Here is a 25,519-nt window from a genome sequence, read left to right as displayed (position 1 = left end):
AAGGTAAAGGCAGCAGATTTCCTTCCCTGATTGGCATTAATGAACCAGTTGGTTATTTTTACGACAATCACCATTACTGAGACTAGCTTTATATTCCAGATCTATTAATTGAATTCAAATTCCACCAGCTGTCATGGTGGGGTTTGAACCCATGTCCCCAGAGCATTAGCCTGAGCCTCTGCGTTATCAGCCCAATGACATTACCACTACATCACCATCTCACCCTCAAAATAGCCAATACAACAGGAACCCAGCACAAAACGTACAATATCACAATGTTTCTTTAGCATTATAGCTGCATTGAAATTTCAGTACCTTGGAGAGTGCAGCATTTCTGGCTTGTTGTAAATTACATTTATTTGAAATGACAGAGAACATGAGGATGCATTGGAAAGATTAAATTTAGCCTGACCAGCAATTCAATCCTGGAATCCATAGTTAAATTCAGGCAGCGTAATGGTTTTCTCCTCTCCTGTGATCATTGGTAAATGTTGCAGCTAAAATGGATGACTGAATTATGATTCTTTTCCCCTTCATTAACTGTTGCCCGTTGTGCCAACCTTCCCCAGTAAAGGCAATAATCGTGTAATCTTGCCCAGAGAGACTCTAAGCATAGAGATTGAAGAGAATGGTAATGAAAGATTAAATCAATAGGCAGTTCTTTTTTGTATTGGAGGAGGGTCAATGTGGAGGTGAATTTTGACAAATTCTGTTCTCTCCTAGTGCGAGAAAGTCTTTGGGAGCAGATTTGGAAAGGACAGATGTGTAAGAACAAGCTGCCTGTTGCCTGTTAAGATTGTTGTGCTTGAAGCATAAAATAAACTGTACAAATTTCCTTCAGAGTGTAAGCCCCAACAGCATGTCCAACTATTCTAATCCTAAACTGAAATCCTCATCTAATATTAAACTAATGTTTTCATCTCAGTGGGAGTGACCGTCGTTGATATGGAACTAAAGAGGATACATGGTTAAAAATTAGCACAGTAGTTTCACATCTAAGTGTCATGCCAGGCGATTACATTGAAATATCAGTACATGACTGCATGGAGTGGGCAGAATGGAGGTTAGAAGCTTCATTCTTACATATAATTTCTTGAACTCAGTTTGATGTTGGACAGTTGCTGCAAATAGGTGGGGGTGGGGAGGGGAGGAGAGGGAGTAACATTGGGGTTGGGGTAGGGTGGGGGGGAGGTGGGGGTGAGAATTTGCTTAGCCAGTTCCTTTTTTGCTTGCAGGTGATCTCTATAACAATGAGACCAAAGGTGAGAAAGAGGAAAATAGAGGAACTTTAACCCAATATTCTTAAACACTTTCATCATCTGGTTCGGTCAAGTGCCATTGTACAGGCCGAGTTTAAAAAAAATGAGACATAATGGGTTAGATGAGAAGCTGTTAATTGATGTTAAGTTTGAATTTTACAATTTATAAACTGTAAGAGACAGAGAAGGCTGGGAGAGCTAAGGGGTTGTGCTGCGGAGTCCATAATTGACATTCAATCATGTGTTTGTCATCTGAACCAGTAAGATGGATGCTGCTTCGCTCAATTGTGCAAGTAATGCTGAACTGAGATATTATTTTACGTTCCATTGTCTTCAGAGCATAAATATTAATCTGAATCAGATAATTATGCACAGACTAAGGCAGCATGCAATCAATGATTTGTAAAGATGTACTGCGCTTTATAATTAGCCCGAATCTAATATTAAGCCTTTAGAGTAAGAGGATGGAAAAATGAGACTACAGATATGAATAAATAAAGGAGAACAAAGTTTCACAGATGTCAGCAAATTACTATATCAGCTTACAAGAAGTGAACTAGAATAGGCGTTGGTCTGACATCTCTTGATTTCTACACACTGAGGATGAGTTGCATGTGAGGTGGTGGGTTTGCAACTTAGGAGAGACAAGAGAAGAAAAATCAAAGAAACGATGACCATAAGAGGCATTGATAAAACAGATGAGAAAGGTTGCGATGAAAGCAAAAGATGGCAGGCTTTATCCACTGTTAGTTTGAAGTTATGCTTCAATTCATCTAAAGTGGAACAAATGGTAACACTGAACTCCCAATATTTGTGCACCTTGATGTTCATTATTCCCTGATTGATTGATTGTTCTGGGTATATGTTAATGATTGATATGTCTTCAGGGTTAACCAACATCCTTCTAACCAGCCTGTTTGGTGCAGAGCTTAAGAATACATGCCCATCGCTCCTGTCGCACTGTTAATCAATAGACACGCTCTTAATAGTCATTCTGTAAACATCTTACAAAAGTCTCTAAACTGCTCATGCATAAGAACATTGGAAGATTGTGTGAATTCTGCTTCAATCTTTTACCCCTGCCTGAATTAAGTGATGTTTAATCTGTTTGTGCAGCGATCCCGCAACTCAGTTCATTTTAATTTTGCAATAGTGATTTGGCAGAAGGTGTTCAGTAATCTTATATTTTAATTCTGCGTGTTCATTTTTCAAATTGAGATTGCATGCATTTCAGTAAATGGCTGTAAGTTTCTGCCTTGCCCTTCAGACAAAATATTTATCTCATTCATAGGAATCCCCTTTAAGGGAATTCAAACTAGTTTGTTGAGCCACAGCCTGGGTTTGCAGTTCAGTATCTTCTTTCCTTGCAAGTTGCTGAGTTCAGTCATGGTGAATGTATGGGTTTCTGTGCTTTGCTTTCTCCTGGCATTGGTTCAGGGTAATATGTGATCGTGTGATCCCTTTTGTTGTGGATTGCTCCTGGGTCTGGAATTCAGCATCTCTCTTTAGAATCATACAGCAGAGAAGCAGGCCATTTGGCCCATCCAGTCTCTGCTGGCTCTGTGGAGGAACAATCCATTTAGCCCCATTCACTGGTTCTCTCCCCACATCCCCGCAATTTCTTTCTCCTTGAAGTGTTTATTCAATTCCCTTTGAAAGCTATGATTGAATCTGTATCTTATCAGGTAGCGCACTCCAAATCCTAATCACTCATTCTGTTCAAGATTTTTTCCTCATGTTACTTCTGGTTCTTTTAGATCTGTGCCCATCAGTTAGTGACCTTTCAACCATTGGAAACTTTTTGAATGCTTATTGATTTTAAACGCCTCTATCAAATCTCCTCTTGGCCTCATCTGCTTGAAGGGGAACAACCCCAACTTCTCCAGCCAGATCTCACATAACTGTAAACCCTCATACCTGGAAACATTCTTATAATTCTCTTTTCTGTACTCTTTCCAAAACCTCTCTCTCCGCAGATGCTGTCAGACCTGCTGAGGTTTTCCAGCATTTTCTGTTTTTGTTTCAGATTTCCAGCATCCGCAGTATTTTGTTTTTAGCCTTTAAGTAGAGAAGTGGTTCCAAAGTAGAAAACTGCTGAGCAGCCCAGTGATTTTGGTGATTTTCAAACCTTACTTTCCAGACAATTGGCTTCACTACATCCGAGATAATGGTATTGCATTCTGAATTTGCTTTCAAATAATTCAAACATCAGTGTTTGGACATAAACCTGCCTTGTTTTAGCAAGAAGGGCACAGAAAGGGCATCCTGTCATTTGAAGTGTTTATGAAACTCTTAAGAGTCGCAATGAAAATTCTGACAAGATGATCTTCACCTTTTTAATCCTTTGTTCAGCCGAGTTTCACTGACAGGGTGAAGCTTTTCAGTTTCAACAACCCAATCTCACAAATGGGGCCTGATTGGGAGGCAAGGAGAGATGAGGTAAAAGGACGAGTGCTTCATCTCCTGCACTTGCACAGAAAGGTGCCATTGGATTTGGAGGGCATCCCGGGGTGACTGAGGAGGGGACCATGGGGTCGTGGAGGGAACAATCCCTTTGAAATGCCGACAGGGGAGGGCAGGGGAAGATGTGTTTGATAATGGCATCATTGTGCTGAAGCCGATGGAAATGGCGGAGGCTATTTGAATACAGAGTCTAGAGGGTGGAACCCTCTCATGATTCTGGGAGAGGGAGGGGAAGGAGCCTATGGGAAGAAAGCAGGAGCACACCCGGTAAGTCCTGTGGGTGTTTTAATTGCCCACCTGCCTGGTTTGGCTGGTTGGGTAGAGTTAAAATTGCTTCTTCCTAGTGCTGTCAGATCCCTGGACCACCACAGTGCTGATGAATCAATATCCCTGATGTAACACCCAACCTTATAAAAACACTAACTGATTATGAGCAACAGGACAGGAGACCATCTAGCTATTGTATCATTAACTTTAATTTTCCCTTTTCTTTGTAATCAAACCTATTTTCTCATTCCTCAATTGCTCTCCCCTCAAGTTCTTAAAAACCTTATTTAATTGCTCCTGCTCTTCTAGCTCTGGTTTTGCTCTGGTAAACTAAAATTGATTTTAAGATCCCTCTATTGTAATTAGTACTAATTGGATAAACTTGTCCATAAAAGCTGTAAGGCTGGATACTGTCAAAATTAGGAGCAGGAGGTACAGCACAATAATACATGAATGACTCAGCAATAGACCTGATACAGGTCTGATTCTGAAGAGAACCAGACATAAAATGCCGTGAAGGACCCCAATCGATCACGGGGGTGGGACAAATAGAGCTGGATAAAGGGCCAGTGATAGGTAGTATTTTTGTTTTTGTGTTGTAAATGGATGCTAATTATTTTCTTTAGATTTGCACATATGCCTCTCATTTTACTAAGAGGCCTACATGAAGGCTGCAGTCTATATTGTAGGACATCATCAAGTTGGAAAGGGGAGGTTTTGAGAATACGATATAATACAAACATGAAAAAACATTGCAAAATGCTGGAAATACACAGCAGACTAATCAGGGAAGATTATTTTCACTTGTCAGCGACCAGAAGTTATAGATTTAAAGCTTCCACCAAAAGGAATAGGCTAGGAATTGTTTTTTATGCCATTAGGTTTGTTGGAACATTAAATGTAGAAACAGGGTATGGGAGCAGAATGCATAAAAAAGAAAGAAAGACTTGCATTTCTATAGCATGTTTTCACAAACACAGGGCAACTCAAAAGGCCTTACTGCCAATGAAGTACGATTTGAAGTTTAGCCACTGTTGTAATGTTGGAAACCCGGCAGCCAACCTGTGCAAAGCAACTTCTAACAAACAGGAATGTGATAATGACCAGATAACCTGCTTTTTGTGATGTCGATTGAAGAGAAATATTGGTCTGGACGTTGGTGATAACTCCCCTCCTCTTTTTTGAAATAGTGCCATGGGATCTTTTACATTACAGAATGGTTACAGCATGGGGGGAGGCCATTGAGCCCATTGTGCCTATGTTGGCTCTCCACAGGAGTAATTTATATTACAAACTGAGCTATGGTTGAAGACACAGGAGCTTTTAAAAGGAAATAGATAAATATTCAAATATTTCTTGAAAACAAGTCATGAAAATTCAGGGGTATGGCACTAAGTGCTCTTTCAGAGAGCCAGCATGGGCATGAAAGGCTGAATGGCCTCTTGCACAGTTGAATTCAATGAACCTGGTACGTATGTTTGTACACTTGACCTTTACCTGTTTCTCCCTCCTCCCCCTTGTAGTGTAAAGTGTTAATGTTAAATTTGTTGATATACAGTCTACATCATCAGTGACATAACATCACATAACAGAGAGAGATGGTTCTATGTAGAGCCTCATGCTAAAGTCCACATTGTACAAAGTTAGCCTTATGCTCATTAAAAGGTAAAGCTTACCAACAGTCTAGCCTCCAGCCTTATCTCTAAATCTAGATCCACATCTACCATATCTAAGACCCACAACGATGATAACAGGCCCCTTTCATGTTTCACCAATATTCATTACAAGCCTACCAACTCCCACAGCTACCTCGACTACAGCTCCTCACACCCCGCTTCCTGTAAGGACTCCATCCCATTCTCTCAGTTCCTTCCCCTCCGTCGCATCTGTTTTGATGATGCCACTTTCCAAAACAGTTCCTCTGACATGTCTTCCTTCTTCTTTAACCGAGGTTTTCCACCCACAGTGGTTGACAGGGCCCTTGACCGTGTCCGGCCCATCTCCCGCGCATCCGTCCTCACACCTTGCTCTCCCTCACAGAACCATGATAGGGTTCCCCTTGTCCTCACTTTTCACCCCACCAGCCTCGGCATTCAAAGGATCATCCTCCGCCATTTCCGCCAACTCCAGCATGATACCACCACCAAACACATCTTCCGTTGGCGGCTTTCTGCAGGGATCGTTCCCTCCGGGACACCCTGGTCCACTCCTCCATCACCCCCTACACCTCAACCCCCTCCCACAGCACTTTCCCATGCAACTGCAGAAGGTGCAACACCTGCCCCTTTACTTCCCCTCTCCTCACCGTCCAAGGGCCCAAACACTCCTTTCAAGTGCAGCAGCATTTCACTTGCACTTCCCTCAGTTTAGTCTACTGCATTCGCTGTTCCTAATGCGGTCTCCTCTACATTGGAGAGACCAATCGCAGACTGGGTGACCGCTTTGCGGAACACCTTCGGTTTGTCCGCAAGCATTACCCAGACCTCCCTGTCGCTTGCTATTTCAACACTCCACCCTGCTCTCCTACCCACATGTCCGTCCTTGGCCTGCTGCACTGTTCCAGTGAAGCTCAATGCAAACTGGAAGAACAGTACTTTGCAGCCTTCCGGACTTAATATTGAATTCAACAACTTCAGATCATGAACTCTCTCCTCCATCCCCACCCACTTTCCGATCCCCCCTTTTCCAATAATTTATAATTTTAAAAATTATATATTTTTCTTTTCCTTCCTATTTTTACATTTATTTCAATCTACTGTTTTATCTCCATCTTTTAGCCCATTCTGATCCCTTCCCCCCACCTCACCCCCACAAGGCCATCTGCCACTAGCTTGTCCTGCTTGCTACCCTTAATGTCCCCATTAGCACATTCCTTCGATAATATCACCACCGTCAACACCCCTTTGTCCTTTTGTCTATGACATCTTTGGCAATCTCTTTTTTGTCTCCACCTATCACTGGCCCCCTATCCAGCTTTACCCGTTCCACCCCCCTCTACCAGCTTATATTTCACCTCATTTCTATATTCCCTCAGCTCTGATGAAGAGTCATACGGACTCAAAAAGTTAACTGTATCCCTCTCCGCAGATGCTGTCAGACTTGCTGAGTTTTTCCAGGTATTTTCGTTTCTGTTAAGATTTACAGCATCTGTAGTATTTTGCTTTTACCCTTTCAGGTTTCACTCAGTTCAGTTCATTTCCAGGTTCTGACAACCAACTCCGGCCTGACACATTAAGCCATCCTTTCTCCTTCTAGGTATCAACAGTCCTTACCTGTACTTCCAACATTCAGCACTTGTTTGTGTTGCTTCATTAAGGAAAGGTTTCCATGCTTTTCTGTTTTAGGAATGACTTGCCAAGAACATATGTTTCCTTTGAGTGTTGTATTGGTAACCTTGGAAGGGGATTGGCAGGCTCCCACACACATGTTTTAATAAGCCCCGTTTCACATATTTAAGGGAATTGCAGCCAGCGCTGTCTGAGTCAGTTGTGAGAAATTTACAGTCAATTCAGCTTGGTATAGTTTTGGTATCCTTACTTAAGAAAGGGTTTAATTGCATTAGAAGCTATTCAGAAAGCTTCACTTGACTGGTCCCTGGGATGAAGGGGTTATCCTATGAGGAAGTGTTGAGTAGGTTGGGTCTGTACCCATTGGAGTTTAGAAGGATGAGAGGTGACCTTATTGAAACATATAGGGCTGGATGTTTAGTTCTGCCAGCGCCCATGATTGGCAGGCCTATCCAGGGAACGGACTCCTGACCATGATCAGCCTCCGACCAGGGGTGGGGGGGCGTGGAATAAAAGCTCCCTGAAGGCTGAGAGCGGCCTCAGGGAACTGAAGAATTTAAATGCGGTTAAAAACAGATTTTAAAATCTGGTAAAAATGCCGATGTATCAGACTCAGTTACCTGAATGTATGCAAGATGAAAATCCTGTGCCTGCCTTTTTATGTTTTTTTAAGTTTAATAATGGAAGCCTCATCCCGCCCGCGGATGAGGTTTCCTGAAAAATGCAAAGGCCGCCTGGCCGATTCACCCGCCCGCCAACCATAACATTGGACGGGCAACAAAAACATCTCTGTTAATTACAACTTTGATGGCCTTAATAGGCCTCTTAAATATTGCGCGAGTGCACAATGACGTTGGAACGCTCGCCCGATGTCGTCATGCGCTATTTCACGCTCGAGTGGGTTGGGTGCGCGTCCACACGCCGATCTAAAAATTCTGCCCGTAAGATCCTGAAGGGACTTGACAGAGTGGCTGCTGAGAGAATGTTTCCCCTTGTTGGGGGGGGGGGTGCCTAGAACTAGGAGTAACGCGGTTTAAAAATTAGGAGTCTCTCATTTAACACTGGGATGAGGAGAATTTTTTCCCTCAGAGGGTTGTTAGTCCGTGTGGAATTCACTTCCCCAGAGAGCAGCGGAGGCTGGGTCATTGAATATATTCAAGGCTGAGTTAGATAGAATTTTGATCAACAAGGGAATTAAGGGTTAAGTGGGGTGGGGGGGGCAGACAGGAAAATGGAGGTCACAATCAGGTCAGCTGTGATCTTATCAAATGGCAGACAGCAGTCTTGAGGGGCTGAATGGTCTATTCCTGCTCGAAATTCTGGTGTTCGTGTGTAATTCCTTATCCCAGCATTCATATTTTGGCGTATGCTTAGGAAACTGTCCTATTGAATGTGTGTATGGTGCCTAACTTCTCCCCTTATTTGTTTCTGCTACCACATGCAGACTTGCAGAAATAATGAATGATCTCTCCACATCAGAGTAAATATTCTGCTTGATCTTGGCTAGTATTTTATCATTCTTCAGTTCCAGACCGCTCCTGCTGAGTGAAGTTGAAGGTAGACTGGGATCAAACATATAAATGCCAATTGATTGTAGTTCCGTATCTTTCTTCCTTTTACTGTTGAAAGCAGTGACAGCCAATCCCTTCTGAGCGTCGACCTTAGTGTCGGGACGAGGTCACGGCTGGGATTGTCCGCTGGTCGATCACCCACATTAGGAGGCAGTGTGGCTGGGAGTCTATCCAGGGCATCGGCAGCTGACAGCATCAGTCTTCACCGCTCTAGGTAGGTATCGCTTCAGTCCCCTTTGGCCCATGACGTTGTGCGAGAAGTGAGGGCCCACACCGGAGAGCCGAGTGTGTGTGTCGGGGGGGGCTTCAGTCACTGCAGCCCCGGGTTGCATTCAACTTTGAACTTCCCTGTTTGAATCAGTTCTGCACGTCTATGAGATGAAATCAATACCCTCCAAACAAACACAACTGGAAACGCTGGCAAACTGAAAAAAAAGAGCTCCATTGATCCCTGTTAGATCTGCATCTAAAGTTGGATGCTTTAACGAATGATTTGCGCAGTTTAAGAGGGGGATGAAAACGTAAGTAAAAGGAGTGGTTTCTATTCAAAATGCTTACCTAATGGGCAGAATTTTCAGCGCCCCCTCCCCCTCCCACTAACAGGGGACGGTAAAATTCTCCTCATAACCTCTCCTGCTGGCATCCACTTCCAAGATGGAAGATACGCAAGGCATGAAGGAGGGACTTGTGCAACGTTCACAGTACAGCACGGGAACCTGTGTTAGTGCTGGAAATCTTGAACCCTTCCACTCCCACCTGGGAATGGTGCCATCAGTCACTCTCAAGATCTTGCACAGCAAGGATTTCGAAACATTTGGTGCAAGCATCTAAAGGCAGATGTAGCATGTGGCCTGCATGAGCCAATTTCAAAATTATTTAAAGGTTACTGTGTTGAAATTACTTTACCCTATCTGCTGATTAGGATAAAAACATTGTGCAGAATGATAAGTTTGGGTTACTACAATGCAGGAGTGCCCAGAGCCTGAAACCTTTCTGGGAGAGAAATTGGATTTAGTTTCACAGATTACAGGCCATCCGATGTCAGTCAGGCTTGCCATCTGTGCCTGCAGAACAGGTCCCTGAATGTAGCAGAGCTGCAGAGAGACTGGCTTTTCCATTGACTTGCAGTTATCAGCTTTTTGAAGCTACAATTTCCCTTATTTTCCATTTATTTTGTTACTGCAGTATTTTTTAAGGAAAGTTTTCTTTCAACTTTGATGTCACTTTCAGCTTCAAAAAGCAATAATTCTGTACATCTAGAATCAGGGCTTCACCTAGTGTACCTACTGATGCGAGGGAATGGGACTGATTGGATTGTTCTACAGAGAGCTGACATTAACTTGATGGGCCGAATGGCCTCCATCTTTGCTGTAACAACTCTATGAGGTTTCTCTTTCATTTTTAATAGTAATATATGTCATCTCTTGGCGCAGCTGATCTATAAATGATCGTGCAGCCATAAGCAAATCTAGATTTGTTATATAAAAATGTTGGAAACGCAGAGCAGGTCTATCCATAACTGTAAAGAGAAAGGACAAGTTAACACTTCTGTTATACATATAGTCACAGAACAGATGGAGGACATTTGTCCTGTCATCTCTATGCCGGGTCCCTAGAGCAACTGAGCTAGTCCCTCAAAGTTTTATTCCCATTTCATCCACCTATTGGTTTGTTAGTAAAAATATTGCGGCTTCATCGCCAGCTTCACTTCTGTGAACTAATGCAGGAGTTACAGGCAGCCTGCACTTCGAGGCCACGTTAGTTTGATCGTTTCAGTGCTGCACGGACTGACTCTTTAGAGTTACAGCCATGGCCAGGTGCCTGAGGTTCTGGTGCATTTACAGTTGGTTCTCATCCCTCTGCTAAACTCTTTGGATTATTTTATCACAAGGACCATAATTTGAAATAAAATCAGATACTTGCTCTATTTTTCTGCCCCACATTCTGCTTCCTCTACTGTCACTGCTGGCAGTTTCTCTCAGTCATTCCACTGCATTTTATTTACTATTAGGTCAACAGTTACCCCCACCCGTCCCCTCTTCCCTTTACATAGGAACATAAGAATTGGGAGCAGGAATAAACTATCCAGCCTCTCGAGCCTGCTCTGCCATTCAATAAAATCATGGCTGATCTTCTGCCTCCACTCCATTTTCACACTGTTCCCCACATCCCATGATTCCCTGAGTGATCAAAAAAGTCTATCAACCTCAGCCTTAAATAAACTCAACCACAGCCCTCTGGAATAGAGAATTCCAAAGATTCACAACCCTTTGAGTGAAGACATTGCTCTTCATTTCAGTCCTAAATGATTGGCCCCTTATCCTGAGACTGTGCCTCCGTAACCTAGATCCTCCAGCCAGGGGAAACAACCTCTCAGCATCTCCCCTGTCAATTCCCTTCGGACTCTTGTGTGTTTCAATGACATCACCTCTTATTCTTCTAAGCTCCAGAGAGCATAGGCTCACCTTACTCTGCCTCTCTCTATAGGACAACCCTCTCATCCCATGAACCAATCTAGTGAACTTACGCCGTGCCGGCCCCAAGGCAAGTATGGGTGGAATCGTGTACCCTCTCCTCATGGCTAGTTTGGTAGCAGAACGTTTGGTGGGGGGGAGTGGGGAGGGGGGGGGTGCGGTATCCCCACCACCTTCCTGCCTCCAGCATGATTAAACTCATGCTGGGAAGGCCTGAGCAATGGCCTTCCTACCCTGCCACCAGTTAAGGCCCTTAATGGGCAACTAATGACCACTTAAGGGCCTCATCCCACCGCTGCTGATAATAACCCAGTGGCGGCTGGGGCCTCCCCATGTCGTGTTTGCTTGCCGGCTTTCAGGGAGGGTCTTTCGCTCAAAGGCACTCACTGGCTGATCGAGTGACCTGGAATTGGGAAAGTGTGGGCCTGCTGAGAGCCACTCCCCTGCCCTTGCTACTGAGCCCCGTCTCCCCTGTGACTCTCACCCCTCTACCCCCTTCTCACCATCACTCACCTGTGCCTGGGTCCCTCCTCGATCCATGGCAGTGGGTGGGTGTAGTGCCGCCAGCAGCCACAGCCTCCCTCCGATTGGCTGGCAGCTCTCAATGGGCAGGCCTTACACCCATGGGGTCCTTGACCACTGGGGAAGCCCGTTGCTGGCATGTCAAGTGCCTGAGCCAGATGTAGCAGGCCTTCCTGAAAACCTCCAGCCAGTGACCAAGACTCCCGTCACCTCCATCAGGATTCTGCACTATATCCATCCTTAGATCTGGAAACCAAAATGTGAACAGAATTCCAGGTGTGGTCTCACCAACGTCCTGTACAATTGTAGCAAGACATCTCTTGAGGCCAGACCCTTTCTAATGTCCTCATGTTATCCTTTACTATCAGAGCTACCCCACCTCTTTGTCCATTCTGTCTGTTTTTCTGAAATATTGTGTACTCTGGAATATTAATTTTTAAACCTTGATCACCTTGTAACCGTGCCTCTGTATTGGCGATTAGGTCTAAATCATTTACCTCTATTTGTGCCACTAGTTCATCCAGCTTATTGCAGATGCTTTGTGCATTCAGATAAAGAACCTTTCATTTTCATTTTTTACTTCTATTTTCTGAAATGACCTTATTCACTGCTGTACACTTTTTGTTAAACTCTCTGACTGTCCTGTCCTATTCTGCTTGTCTTTACCCCCATTAACATACTCCTTCATTGACTCTACCTTTTTCTTTGGACTTCTAAATCTCCCTTCACCCAAACCCTCTCCCCCTGCTGGTTAATTTAAAGCCCAGTTCACGATTAGTCAGATTCTGGTCCTAGCCTAGTTCAAGTGGAGTCCATTCCAAAGGAATACTGATGCCAGTGCCCAATGAATTGAAACCCCTTCTTCCCACACAACTCATTGAGCATGCTTTTAATTCTCTAATCTACATAACCCTATGCCAATTGGCATGTGGGCTCAGGTAACAATCCAGAGATGTTTGATGTTCTGTGTTTTTAATTTGGTCCCTAACTCCTCAAATTCTCTTAGCAGAACATCATTCCTGATTCTACCTGCATCGTTGGTTCCCCAGTGGACCATGACAACTGGAGCCTCCCCCTCCCACTCCAAGTTCCTCTCAAACCACAAGGAGATGTCCTTAACTGGATGTTAAAGAATGTTTCCCATTGTGGGAGAGGCTAGAACTAGAGGGACGTAGTTTAAAAATAAGGGATTTCCCATTTGAGATGGAGATGAGAAGAATTTTCCCCACTGAGGGTTGTGAATCTTTGGCGCTCACTCCCCCAGAGAGCATGAGAGGCAGGGTCATTGAATATTTTTAGGCAGAGGTAGATAGATTCTTGACTAACAAGCCAGTCAAAGGTTATCGGGGTTGGCAGAATGTGGAGTTGAGGCCACAATCAGATCTGCCATGGTCTTATTGAATGGCGGAACAGGCTGGAGGGGCCGAATGGCCTACTCCTGCTCCTAGTTTGTATGTTCGTATGTTAACCCTGGCACTGAGCAGGCAACACAACCTTCGGAGCTCCCAGTTACAACAGCAGGGAACAGTATCTTTCCTCCTGACTATACTGTCTCCTAGCACTACCTCTCCTCTTCACTCCCCCTACTTGAATGGCATCCTTCAGCATGGTGCCACGGTCAGTCTGCTGCCTTTCTCCTCATCCACACCAGTAGCAAGCACCTTATACCTTTTGGACAAATTTAGGGGCTGAGACCCCTCCATCGCTACATTCTGTTTCCCCGTACGCCTGACTCATAGTTACGCCCTCCTGTCCCTGACCATTGACCAACTCTAAAGTTTTGCCTAACCTAAGAGGTGTGACTGCCGCCTGGAACAAAATATCCAGGTAACACTCCCTCCCTGAGGCCCCACGTGTCCACAACTTAGCCTCCAGCCCAGCCACTCTGAGCCAAAGCTGCTCAAGCTGCAGGCACTCACTTGTAGATATGGCTGTTCAGGATTGCAGGGCATTCCACCTGCTGCAGCCATGGCACACCACCAGCCCTGTCATTTCTGTCCAACCTTATTTGCTTAATTAGTCAACATGTTAATAATTTACACGGCGAAAGTAATAGAATGTGGTGCTCTTCTAGCTTGGAGACAAAGGAAGAAAACTCACCAACTACTGGAGGCTGAAAAAAAGGAGAACCACTTGCCCACTCTGCACTGAATTCCCAAGCGAACCAAATGCCCAACTCTAAGCTCTGCCTACATCTCACTCCGGCATAATCTCCTCTCCATGTGTCCTCTAACTCCGACAGACAAGACAGGAAATCAACAGGCAATTGGAAACGATCTGACTATTTTAGTTATCGTACAATTATATATACAAGATAGAAGGAGGTCATTCGGCCCATCATGTCTGTGCCCATTCTCTGTTAGAGCTACTCAGCTAGTTCCAATTCCCTGCCTTTACCCCATTGCCCTGCAAACTTTTTCTTCACGAATAATTTTCAAATTCCCCTTTGAAAGCCATGATAGAAGCTCCCTCCTTTAGGCAGTGCATTCCAGATCCTAACTACTCACTGTGGAGAAACCTTTTTCCTCATGTCGTCTCTGGTTCATTTGCCTTAAATCAGTGTCCACTGATTCCTGACACCTCTTTCAATCTTAGCATTTTTTTGGAGGGGGGAGTTGAGGGAGCTGCATTTTTAAAAAAATATCACTCAGAGTGAGACAAAGGCCTTGAATGGTAGAGATGGTGGAAACAAGTGAGTTATAGTGGAAAGAAATACTTCAATTCAACAACAATAGGAAGTGTGAGCCCATTCTTTAACTTTTACTTGTGGTGTGGGTTGCCAGTGCTGTAGACAAGAATCATCATCTCAGTAGTAGACAATGTTTAGTTTAGCAAGAAAATTGCATCAAAGGATGACCTGCTTGAGTCTTGGATTGAAGGTCAAAGCTGATGATGCCATCCCTGTAATTTCACCAATTTAACAACAGCATTACAGGGATCCCATTCCAAGGATAAAAATGTTGCCTGGGATATAGACAGACAGACAGCTAGAAAGAATTAGATAGATGGGATTAGATTGGACTGATTATTGGTTTATGAAAATATGGCAGCAGGTGCCAGTGAAAGGCATTGGGAGGGTAGCCTCATGCATTCATGTCTCCAGTGAATATTCTCAGTGATGGGAACACCAACAGCTCACTAACTGGAACTTGGTGACCAATTAAGCCAATTAATTGTAATATTGATGGCCATTTTATCAGGCTGCCAGCATTTACTGCCATTAGAACGGTCCCCCTGCTGCATGCTAAACTTTGTTTTTGTTCCAGGTAGCATCACAAACAGTAATACATGTCCCCCCTCTTTTGCCTTTAAGGGACAGATATTGAATTGTTTGAACGCTCGTCCACTGAAATTATCTGCCAATATTTTCTTTCCTCAGGTTTGGCAGGGGTGGTATGGATCAAGATATCAGTAGGCCAGGCTCTTCAGCGAGCATGCAAAGCTTTAGAAGTCGAGAGTTTGAAAGGAGCCCCGACAAGATGGCAGCTGACCTACCTGCAGCTCCATTCAGAAGAAGGCCTTCTCCAGAAGAGGAGAAATCCCCCAGTTCTTCAGTGGCTTTGTCTGAATTTGTGGAGGAACTAAGGAGAAAACATGCCGGTGAACGAGAGCTAAATGGTCTCCAGATGGAGGACAGTTCCCCTCTGCCTATTTACCAGACTGCAGGCATCTCCTCACTTCGAAAGCGCCCAACCATTAGAGACGACGACGATGACTCATTGCTAAGATTCAAGACTCTGAGTCTTTCCAAGACTCCAAGTTTTCCTGCCGGTCATTGTGGAGAGTCAGGGCTAGTCCGTTCAGCCAGTCTCAGGTCTTTACCCGTCAGCAGTGAAGTACCCGAATCTTTTGCCACAACCAAAAAAAATCGATGGGTTTCGTTTGAGACATTGGTTGAACCTCGTAATGGTCCTGGTACCACCTTTCAAAGGCCAAACTTCCCTGGGAAGGAAACAGATGAAGCAATTCCCTCCAGGGCAAAGTCTCAACGGAAGCGGCTCGAGCTATCGATAGAAGAAGATATCGATGAGGTTCTCAGCAGCCAGCCTATAGTATTCAAGAGCAAGCAATTCAGTGGCCTTCCTAATGAAGATACAGAAGGAGAGAACTCCAGCTGGAAACTTCCAAGCCTAAGCTATCAGCGGAAAAAGGATGATGATAATGACAGTGATATTCTTCCTGCAATTCGAAGGTCTCCATCCACAAGCAGAACACAGGAAAGCCAGCGCGACCCTCGACCTCTCACTGTTGACATCAACAATTTGGCCTCCAAAAATACTTCCAGTTTGGCCCCATTAAGAAAGATTATGGCAGTCAGGCCGTGCATGACTGAAGGAGACAAGGAGTCTCTTGGTAACATGTCTGACTCCTCTTCGTCCTCTGGTTCAACGATTTCTTACAAAAGTGCAGATAGCATAAAGAACCGTCCCGGCCTCCGCAGATCAACAGGTGAACGACCATCTGCTGGAGTCACGGAAAATGAAAACTTGAATACACAGACGGAGAAGAGGACTGAAGAGGGGTCAGCGGCTATTGACATTAATGCTGTTATGATGAAATACTTGGCCAAGCCAGACAAAGAATAAGGTAATCAGCTGAACTTTTCCTTAAAACGCAGCGATTGTAAAAGAGGGCATTTAGTTGCTGTTTACTCCAGACCTGATTTCAATGCCATTGAGGCCAATAAGATGGTTCCTTCTGTCTGAATGCATAAATAAATTTAGGTTGTACGATTTGCATCCCAATTCTCTCAACAAAAAAAACCAGTGCACAAGTAAGCTAAAGCCATTGGAGCATTTTTATTGAATGTTGTCTTAATGTCAGTGCACTGGATTAAGATGCTGTGGAAGTGCAGAGTGGTTTGGGGGTATTGGTTTACAAGACATTAAAGGCAGCATCTCAGATTGATCAGGCTGTTGGGAAAAAGAGGTAATAGGATTATACGTTATATCTCACGAGGGAAAGAAGATTTAAAAAAATCAGGAGGTAATGATGAGCCATGAAACCTTAATAATACCGCAATTAAAGTACTCTGTGCAGTATTAGGATAGGTTTCAGAGTGGGTACAATGCAACTTCATGAAGATATGGCTTAGTATGAAGAAATACAAGTATAGGTCTACCCTTTTTTAAGTAGTAGATATGTTCCTGCAAAGTAGTAGATATGTTCCACTATTTAAATCACAGCTACTTATATCAAATTGTTCAACGGATGGATGATGGCTGTCTACCCAAAGACATTCTGTATGGTGAAGTGACCACTGGGTCTTGACCTCTTTGGAATCTATTCCATCGCTACAAGTACACCTGCAAGCGGGATATGAAGATAGTGGACATTGACATTGGAATTGGGAGACAGTCACTGATGGCATTGACCTCAGGAAGGGCATTGGAAGAAGTGAGCAGAAACGAAACGCTCAGCTGGCCGAGAAGAGGGACCAGAGAAAACAGAGACCAGCGAATTGAGCAACTTCTCAGCTCACTGTCTTCCTCTGCAGCAAAAGCGGCAGAGACTGCCATGCCAGAGTGGGGCTCCTGAGGCGATGCCTAAAACACAGTTGACCACCACACTACAGACCACTTTCTTATGAGAAGGAAGGCTGCCATATATTATATTGAAGCAAGTTTTCTCATTTAACTGTATACAATATCAGGAAATGCATTCACAAGGCAATATTTTCAGTACCAATATGTAACATATATATTAAATAAGAAGACTCAAGGTAAATAAACCTTCCACATTTCCGGTGATGAAAAAAGGCATTTTGTTGAAGCTTTTGTTTGCACTCATCAGGACAATCGCAAGAATATCAATGTCGGGGGAAGCAATAACTTTATACTGTTTGAGAAGAGAGTGCTGATTGGTTGGCAAGTGGACTCTGGTTGGTTGAGGTATTGCCATGGAGAATGCAACAGTTAATGGTGATTCACAGTTAACTGCCAAGCTTTGTCTGAAATTTTAAACTAGGCAGCTTGACTCTGTCAATGTCACGACTAATCAGAGTCAAGCTGTCGGTTTAAAATATCAGAGAATTCTTAGCAGTTAACTGTCAGTCATCATTAACTGGTGCAGTCTGCATGGCAGCACCTCTACCAATCAGAGTCCACTTGCCAACCAATCAGCACTCTCTTCTCAAGCAGTACAAAGTTGTTGCTTCCCCTGACATTGGTATCCTTGCGATTGTCCTGATGAGTGCAAGACAAAAATCTTCGACAAAACGTCTTTCGGTAATATTCAAGTTCTGTACTACCAAGCGACTATTTCCAGTGATGTTGCAAAAAACCAAAGGGAACAGGTCTTGTTTTTCTTGATTGCTCTAAAATAAAGTTAAAGCGTATATCCCCAATATATATAGTTAGCATATTTTTGTGAGATCAATTTCCCCTGTACTCAATCATTTTAATTTGTTTTATCCCTTAAAACGCCCAAGTTGCAGGTGCTAATTTTCCTCCCAGTCACAGTCCAAAATCTAGACTGACAAGGTGGGGAGTGGGAAGACCATAACATAAGCCAAAAGTTCTTGAGAATGGGGAAGCAGCAGCTTTATTGATTCACCCAACCGGTAACTATGTAGACGATTGCCAACTACTTTAGAATGGGGAACTAGTACTTAAAATGAATAAATGGGTAGTAATTTTAAACTAAGTTACTCTATTCAGGACTACTTAAAATGGGCTACAGCTGTATGAAAAAGGAATGAAAAGATTGGACAGTTTCCAGTGGCTGAGGGTCAAGAACAAAGGGCCATAGATACAAGATTAACAAGACAAAAATGTAGAACACCGAACAGGAGCAATGGCTTTATACTGAGAGCTGTAAGTCTGTGGAATTCACTTCCAGGAGTATTGTTGTAAAAAGAGACATGCTGCCAAAGCTTTTTGTCTTGCACTCATCAGGGCAGATGCAAGAATACCAAATTTCAGGGGGAGCAACAATTTATACTTCTTGAGAAAAGAGTGCAGTCTAAATTGTTGCTCCCTTTGAAATTCGGCTTCTTGTGTCTGTCCTGATGAGTACAAGACAAAAAGCTTCAACAGCATGCCTCTTTTTGTAGCAACATTCAAGTTCTGTATTAAGAAATGACAATTTGTACACTTCCAGGCATAGTGATTAAGGCAGAAAGTATGTCGACATTGAAGATTAGATTGGGTAGTGGATGAAGGAAAAAGGATTGGAGCGGTATGCGAAAAAGATGGCTAATGTGTTTAGAGCGATTCATTCACATGATGGGTAAAGGCTGGTTGGGCTGAATGATCTGTTTCTCTGTTGTAATTCTTACGTATCTTTGCTGAGCCAGGTTCAGTGAGCTTCTGACTAGTTGGGACGTTTCTTAGCATTGACCAATTACTTCAGAGACATCGGGCAGCATATAATTGGTGAGGGGGTGGGGGGGTGGCGGGTGGTGAAGGAGTGGGGGATGGATGGCTTGCACCCCCCGCCCCCCCTCCAGTAGGCAAATTTGGTGTGAAGCCAACTCCACGCTGCATGCCAGCCCGCACTGCAGGTGTAATGTGTTGCGGGCGGGTTAAGTAGGCTGCCAGTTGGCTGTCAGCTCCAGCAGTCCCAACAGTGCCAAAAACGCATTCGTGGGCGCTGCTGGGACTGCAAGCAGGCCCAAGAAGGAGGCCCATGCATCTTGGAGCAGGGTAAATCTGAGGTCTTTGCAGTGAGGGTTTGGGCACTTTAGAGGGCTGGTGGTGGTGGGTGGGCAGTGGGGGTGTTATGTTTTACAGAGCAGGCGAGTAGGAAGAAAGGGGGGTATTATCTTAGCGGGGGTTGCCCCCTGATGCACAAAGACCAGTCCTGAAGATAGTAGAACCCCCCTTCCTGCCAGGCCATGGATTCAACTAACGCAAACAAGCCTGAAAAACTGGGAAAACAGAAGTAGTTTAAATATTCAACACCAGGGGAAAAAAAAGCACATACTGGTAATTACAAACCTGGCACCTAAGCTTCCATGATAAGAAAATTCCTTGAGGGGCATACAATGGAATATAATAAATGAAAATCTGAGGAGCACAGGTTTCATAAGAAGCAGTCAGTGTGGTTTAGTCAGTATGAAGACCTTTATCAATAAGGCAAATAAGGGCTTGAGAGCCATTGGTGTATAAATCCAAACAGGTTAATCTGACATTATGCAGACTAGTGATGAGACCATTTCTAATAATGGTATTTTATTCAAGAAACACGTTCGTAGCCCGATGGCTGAATCGCTGTGCAATTCTGGAACACTTGTGCCTTGTAGATGGTGGACACATTTTGGGGGGTGGGGGGTTGGGAAGTGAGTTACTCACCATAGAATTCCGAGTCTGTGACCTGCTCTTGTAACCACTGTATTTATATGGCTGGTCTGGTTCAATTTCTGGTCAATGGTAACCCCCAGGATGTTGATAGTGGGGGATTCAGTGATGGTAATGCCATTGAATGTCAAGGGGCAATGGTTGGATTCTCTCTTGTTGAAGATGGTCATTTCCTGGCACCTGTGTGGCACAAATGTAACTTGCCACTCATCAGCCCAAACCTGGATATTTTTCAGGTCTTGTTGCATTTGGAATGGACTGCTTCAGAATCTGAGGAGCCATGAATGGTGCTGAACATTGTGCAATCATCAGCAAACATCCCCATTTCTGTCCTTATGATGGAGGGAAGGTCATTGATGAAGACGGTTGGGCCTAGGATCCTAGGTTCTGGATGGAATACTCTCCACTCGCCTGGATAAGTGCAGCTCCAACAACGCTCAAGAAGTTCAACACCATCCAGTGCAAAGCAGCCCGCTAGATAGACACTCCATCCACCATCTTCAACATTCACTCCTTCCACCACTGACGCACAGTGACAGCAGTGGGTATCTTCTACAAGATGCACCGCAGCAACTCGCCAAGGCTCCTTTGACAGCACCTTCCAAACGGATGACCTCTACCACCAAGAAGGACAAGGGCAGCAGATGCATGGGAACACCACCTCCTGCAGGTTCCCCTCCAAGCCACTCAGCATCCTGAGTTGGAAATATATCACCGTTCCTTCACTCTGGCTGAGTCAAAATCCTGAAACTCCCTCCCTAACAACATTGTGGTTGTACCTACACCACATGGACTGAGGCAGATCAAGAAGACAGCTCACCATCACCTCCTCAAGGGCAAATATAGGTGGGCAATAAATGCTGGCCTAGCCAACGAAGCTCACATCCCGTGAAAGAATTAAAAAAATGGTTTCTCCCTATCTATTCTACCCCTTATGGTTTTGTATACCTCTGTCAAACCCCCTCTCAGCCTTTTCAACTTTGAATCAGAACATCAAGTCTGTTTCCATCTCCACAGATGTTGCCAGACCTGCTGGGAGTTTACTAGCATTTTTCTGCTTTTGTGTAAGTCTTCAGTCTCTATCGTGTCTGTTGACATCAGCAGATGGGCACGAAAGGAATTTTTTAATATCTGAAGGCTATTATGGTTGTGACTTGCGCACTAAAATAATAGTCTCATTGTTAGAGTGTGGCATTTTATTGACTACCGGTTCTAATGCTGTATTTCCTTCCTTCAGAATCTCTGATTTGAGACTACAGGTCACACAACTGGCTGGAACACTTGCGTACTGAAGCCTAGATAAAGAATCACAGCCAGACAGAATCGATCTGTTTCAAAGAGACACCCCGAGCTCAGCTGAGAAGGATGTAAACAAAACCGAATGTTCATCCTGGATATAGCAGTGATTGAAAATGATGGTCCTCAGTACTCGCAACTGAATTAAAACATAATTATTGTCAGTCTTGCTAATTGCTCTGATTTTTGGAAAAAGTGCAAATATTTGTGGAAAAAATAAAGTAGTTTAAAACAAACTTATTGCTATGGTAGTGCCTTATATAGGTCATTTTAAAAAAAAAAATCCATGGGATGTGGGCACCACTGACAAAGGTTTCATTTTGTGTCCATCTCTAATTGCCCTTGAACTGAATGGTTAATTAGGCCATTTCAAGGACAGTTAAGGGTCAACCACATTTTTGTGGCTCTGAAGGCCAAACCAAGTAAGAGCAGTAGCTGCAAAAACAGAAAATGCTCAAAAAACTCAGTAGGTCTAACAGCATCTGTAGAGAGAGAAACAGAGTTAATGTTTCGAGTCCGTATGACTCTTCTTCAGAGCTAAAGAGAAGTAAAAATGTGGTGAAATATATACCGTTTAAGGGGGTGGAAGGGGTGGGGCAGGTAAAGCTGGATAGAAGGCCAGTGATAGGTGGAGGCAAAGGAGAGACCTGCTGAGTTTTTCCAGCATTTTCTGTTTTTGTTTCAGATTTCCAGCACCCGCAGTATTTTGCTTTTATCTAAGGACAGTAGATATCTTTCCTTAAAGGACATTAGTGAACAAGATGGGCCTTCATGACAACCAATCATGGTCACCATTACTGAGACTAGCTTTATATGCCAGATTTTAAATTCCTGCCATGGGGAGATTTGGACCCAGGCCTCTGAATTACTCATCCAATGACATTACCACTATGCACCTACCACCCCATAATTTTAAATCCAATTGCAAATAAACTTTATTTAAATTCAATGCCTTGTCTACTGATGGGAGAAGAGAAGGTTGGAAATGTGGACTCACGTTAATCCTGCCTTCACCTTCTTACGTGTGGGTGAGGCAGTAAAGACCAAACAATGACCACTGGTGGAATTGTCCCAGATTTGCACTAAGTGCAGTAGTGGGTGGGAAAAATAACTGTTTACCTGCCGGCCGCAATGGCGGCTTTTCACACCGTATCGTCCCAATCACGTCTCATTAATTATGCATTCCTGGGAAACATACCATTTCGATAGCAGGCGGGCTCTCATTTGCCCACCATGCCATCACCTCACCGCTTCCTCACGCTGGGTGCCATATTTAAACGGCAGCTGTGCGGTCACCCCTCAGTGCTTCCAGCCTAGGACTGCTACAAAGAAGACATGGCCCCAAAAGGCAAGAAGGCTGCAGCTCCCCAGTTCAGTGATGCTTCCCGGGAATGTCCTTTGGACACCATGAAAGCCCGCCACGTTGTCATCTACCCCCACTCTGGCCACAGGAAGTCCAGCAATCTCTCCACTCCAGCTTGGTAGGTGATGGCAGTGCCTATGCTGCACAGAAGAGGTTGGCCATCCAGTGCAGATAGAGGATGAATGATCTCATCCATGCAGCCAGGGTAAGGCAACCATCTCATCACTCTAAACTCGCACACTCAAGCCCATCACACATTCACTAGCATCTCACTATGGTCAGCTCAAGGAACATCACCATCCATTCTCACACACATAGCCTCACATGTCCATCTGGCTTCATCTCCTCCGCAGACTACCTCCTCAGTCCTCACCATCTTGAGAGGCCGCTTGCACAGGTCAATGTACCCCCATACACACCCTGAGATACCCCCCTTCCCCAGTACAGCCCTCGCCCTGCAGCCTCTTCCCTTGCCTGAGGCCACTCCTCTCCCTTCCCCAAGCAGCCATTGAAATACCACCCCCTGCCTTATGGCTGGTCTGGTAGGTAGAAGCCTGCCCTTGAGCTCTCCTAAAAGTGATGTGGTGCTTACTGTGAAGCCTGGCGCTGATGATCGTGGGTGCTACCTGAAGCAAGTAGGCAAATAAACCTCGAAGGCCCGAGCGAAGTGCAGCTCGCCCAGGTGCACGTCGCTTATGTACAGTTGTGAAATATGTCAGTGTGATGTGCTCGGATGATCCAATGTGCGGGAATGATTCTGGCGAGTTGGGCTTTTAATGGTGTGCAGATGTGTTACAATGGAGTTCCCGATATCCTATGGTGGGAAACGTGGTCTGCCATCGACAGGCAGAGTGGACGATTGCAAACTGGTTTCATGAGATCATGAAACCGATTTTTGGCCTTCTTGCCATATTCTCTTCCCACGCCGCCAAACACACCCGATGCCAACGGGCACGGAAAATTCTACCCTACGCATATATTTATGCTTAAAGGATCCCCAGGCACAACATGGATCTAAAGTAATTAAATTTGGGACTAAATTACTGTGTTCAAAGATATTTTAGAAACAGCTTCATTAAAGCCACTTCCGATTAAATTAAAATCTGATTGTATTTTAATACAATGGAGGCTGAAAGGGACAGCAAAATTTGTCCTTAGCACCAAGGACTCAATTGTGAATTTTCTGATCCCTTTTTCTGTGGGAAGGCAGCGCTGAAGTTCTCTAAGTTGCATTCCAAAAAACCAGACTGACTTGTGAGAGCTAAGTATGGCCTGTTAGTGGAATTTGTTCACACGCCACCATTTAGAAAATCTGCCACCAAAGTCTTTGCTTTACAGCATTTGAAATAATTTAATAAGTTGAGCCTAATGTCTTATTTTTCTATTTATTTCCATGATGCAGTTAAATAAGGCCACGTTTATCCTTAATTGCCCCGAGAAGTGCCCCTTATTGTACCTTGCCCGATGATCCAAATATCTTGCAGAGTTTTGTGCGGAGTGTTTTTTATTTCTCTCGTCCATGGGACGTGAGCATCGCTGGCAAGACCAACATTTATTGCCCATCCCTAATTACCCTTGAGAAGGTGGTGGTGAGCTGCCTTCTCAAACTGTTGCAGTCCATGTGGTGTAGGTACACCCACGGTGCTGTTAGGGAGGGAGTTCCAGGATTTTGACCCAGCGACACTGAAGGAGCGGCCGATATATTTCCAAGGCAGGATGTTGGGTGCCTTGGAGGGGAACTTCCAGGTGGTGGTGTTCCCTTGCAACTGTTGCCTTTGTCCTTCTAGATGGTAGCGATTGTGTATTTGGAAAATGCTGTCAAAGGAGCCTTAGTGAGTTGCTGCAGTGCACCTTATAGATGGTACACACTGCGGCCACTGTGCACTGGCGGTTAAGGAAGTGAATGTTTAAGGTGATGCATAGGGTACTGATCAAGTGGACTGTTTTGTCCTGGATGGCGCCAGGCATCTTGAGTGGTGTTGGCGCTGCTCATCTGCTTATCTGCTCATCCAGATAAGTGGAGATATTCCGTCAAACTCCTGACTTTTGCTTTGTGGATGGTGGTGGACAGGCTTTGGGGAATCAGAAGGTGAGTTACTCAGTACAGAATTCCCAGTCTCTGACCTGGTCTTGTCACTGTAGTATAAAGAATTAATGTTAATTATGTAAATATGTAGACTACATCATCAGTGACATAAGATCACAAGATAACTGAGCATGGAGAGAGATAGTTCTATATACAGCCTCATTCTAAGGCTGTTTTGTACATAGTATAATGTTCAATAAAGGCTAGAGTTTATCAGCAGCCTTGCCTCCAGCATTATCTGTAAGACCAGATCATGAACAGTCCCTTCTAAGACCCACAATGATGATAACAGAATCACTGCAGTATTTATAGTGGACAGTGGAAAACACAATGAAAGAAGCAACATGTGAAAAGCTCTGCATCTGGAAGAAGCAGCAAGAGAAATGATTGCAGCATTTCAGGGCAGAAAAATCTTGAACCGAACTTCAGAGAAGGCAACGGTGAAACAAATCTGTGAAGAAAATCCTATTTTTACCAGCATGCTTTGACTGTGTGGAAGGCCCACATCAAGCTGAGAAGTGGTGGAAGAGGCGTTGCAGGTTTACCAGGTACAGAACAGCTTCGGGGCTAGCAGAGAAGACTATCAAGCTATAGGTCAATACCTTAATCTACACCATGGGCAGTAGTGCAG

The 25,519-nt window shown here is 44.3% G+C and overlaps 1 protein-coding gene across 4 annotated transcripts in view; it reads left to right on the top strand.

Annotated features, from left to right (window-relative positions):
* LOC121286299 (unconventional myosin-XVIIIb-like) overlaps positions 1-21,675 on the top strand; it is a 341,286-nt gene extending 319,611 nt beyond the window's left edge. The window contains exons 39-42 of one of the 4 annotated variants that reach the window (XM_041203358.1): positions 724-765; positions 8,906-9,061; positions 15,223-16,430; positions 21,381-21,675. In XM_041203358.1, the coding sequence (XP_041059292.1) occupies positions 724-765; positions 8,906-9,061; positions 15,223-16,429 (1,405 nt within the window). In that variant the 3' untranslated portion in view covers position 16,430; positions 21,381-21,675. The remainder of the gene's footprint in view (positions 1-723; positions 766-8,905; positions 9,062-15,222; positions 16,431-21,380) is intronic. The other 3 variants (XM_041203360.1, XM_041203359.1, XM_041203361.1) reach the window with 3 other exon arrangements.
* The last annotated feature ends 3,844 nt before the right edge of the window (positions 21,676-25,519 follow it).

Source organism: Carcharodon carcharias, chromosome 13, assembly GCF_017639515.1.
Source record: "Carcharodon carcharias isolate sCarCar2 chromosome 13, sCarCar2.pri, whole genome shotgun sequence".
In the NCBI taxonomy this organism is placed as follows: domain Eukaryota; kingdom Metazoa; phylum Chordata; class Chondrichthyes; order Lamniformes; family Lamnidae; genus Carcharodon; species Carcharodon carcharias.
The sequence above is the reverse complement of the archived record's forward strand: the minus strand, read 5'-3'. Positions and strand labels throughout refer to the sequence as shown.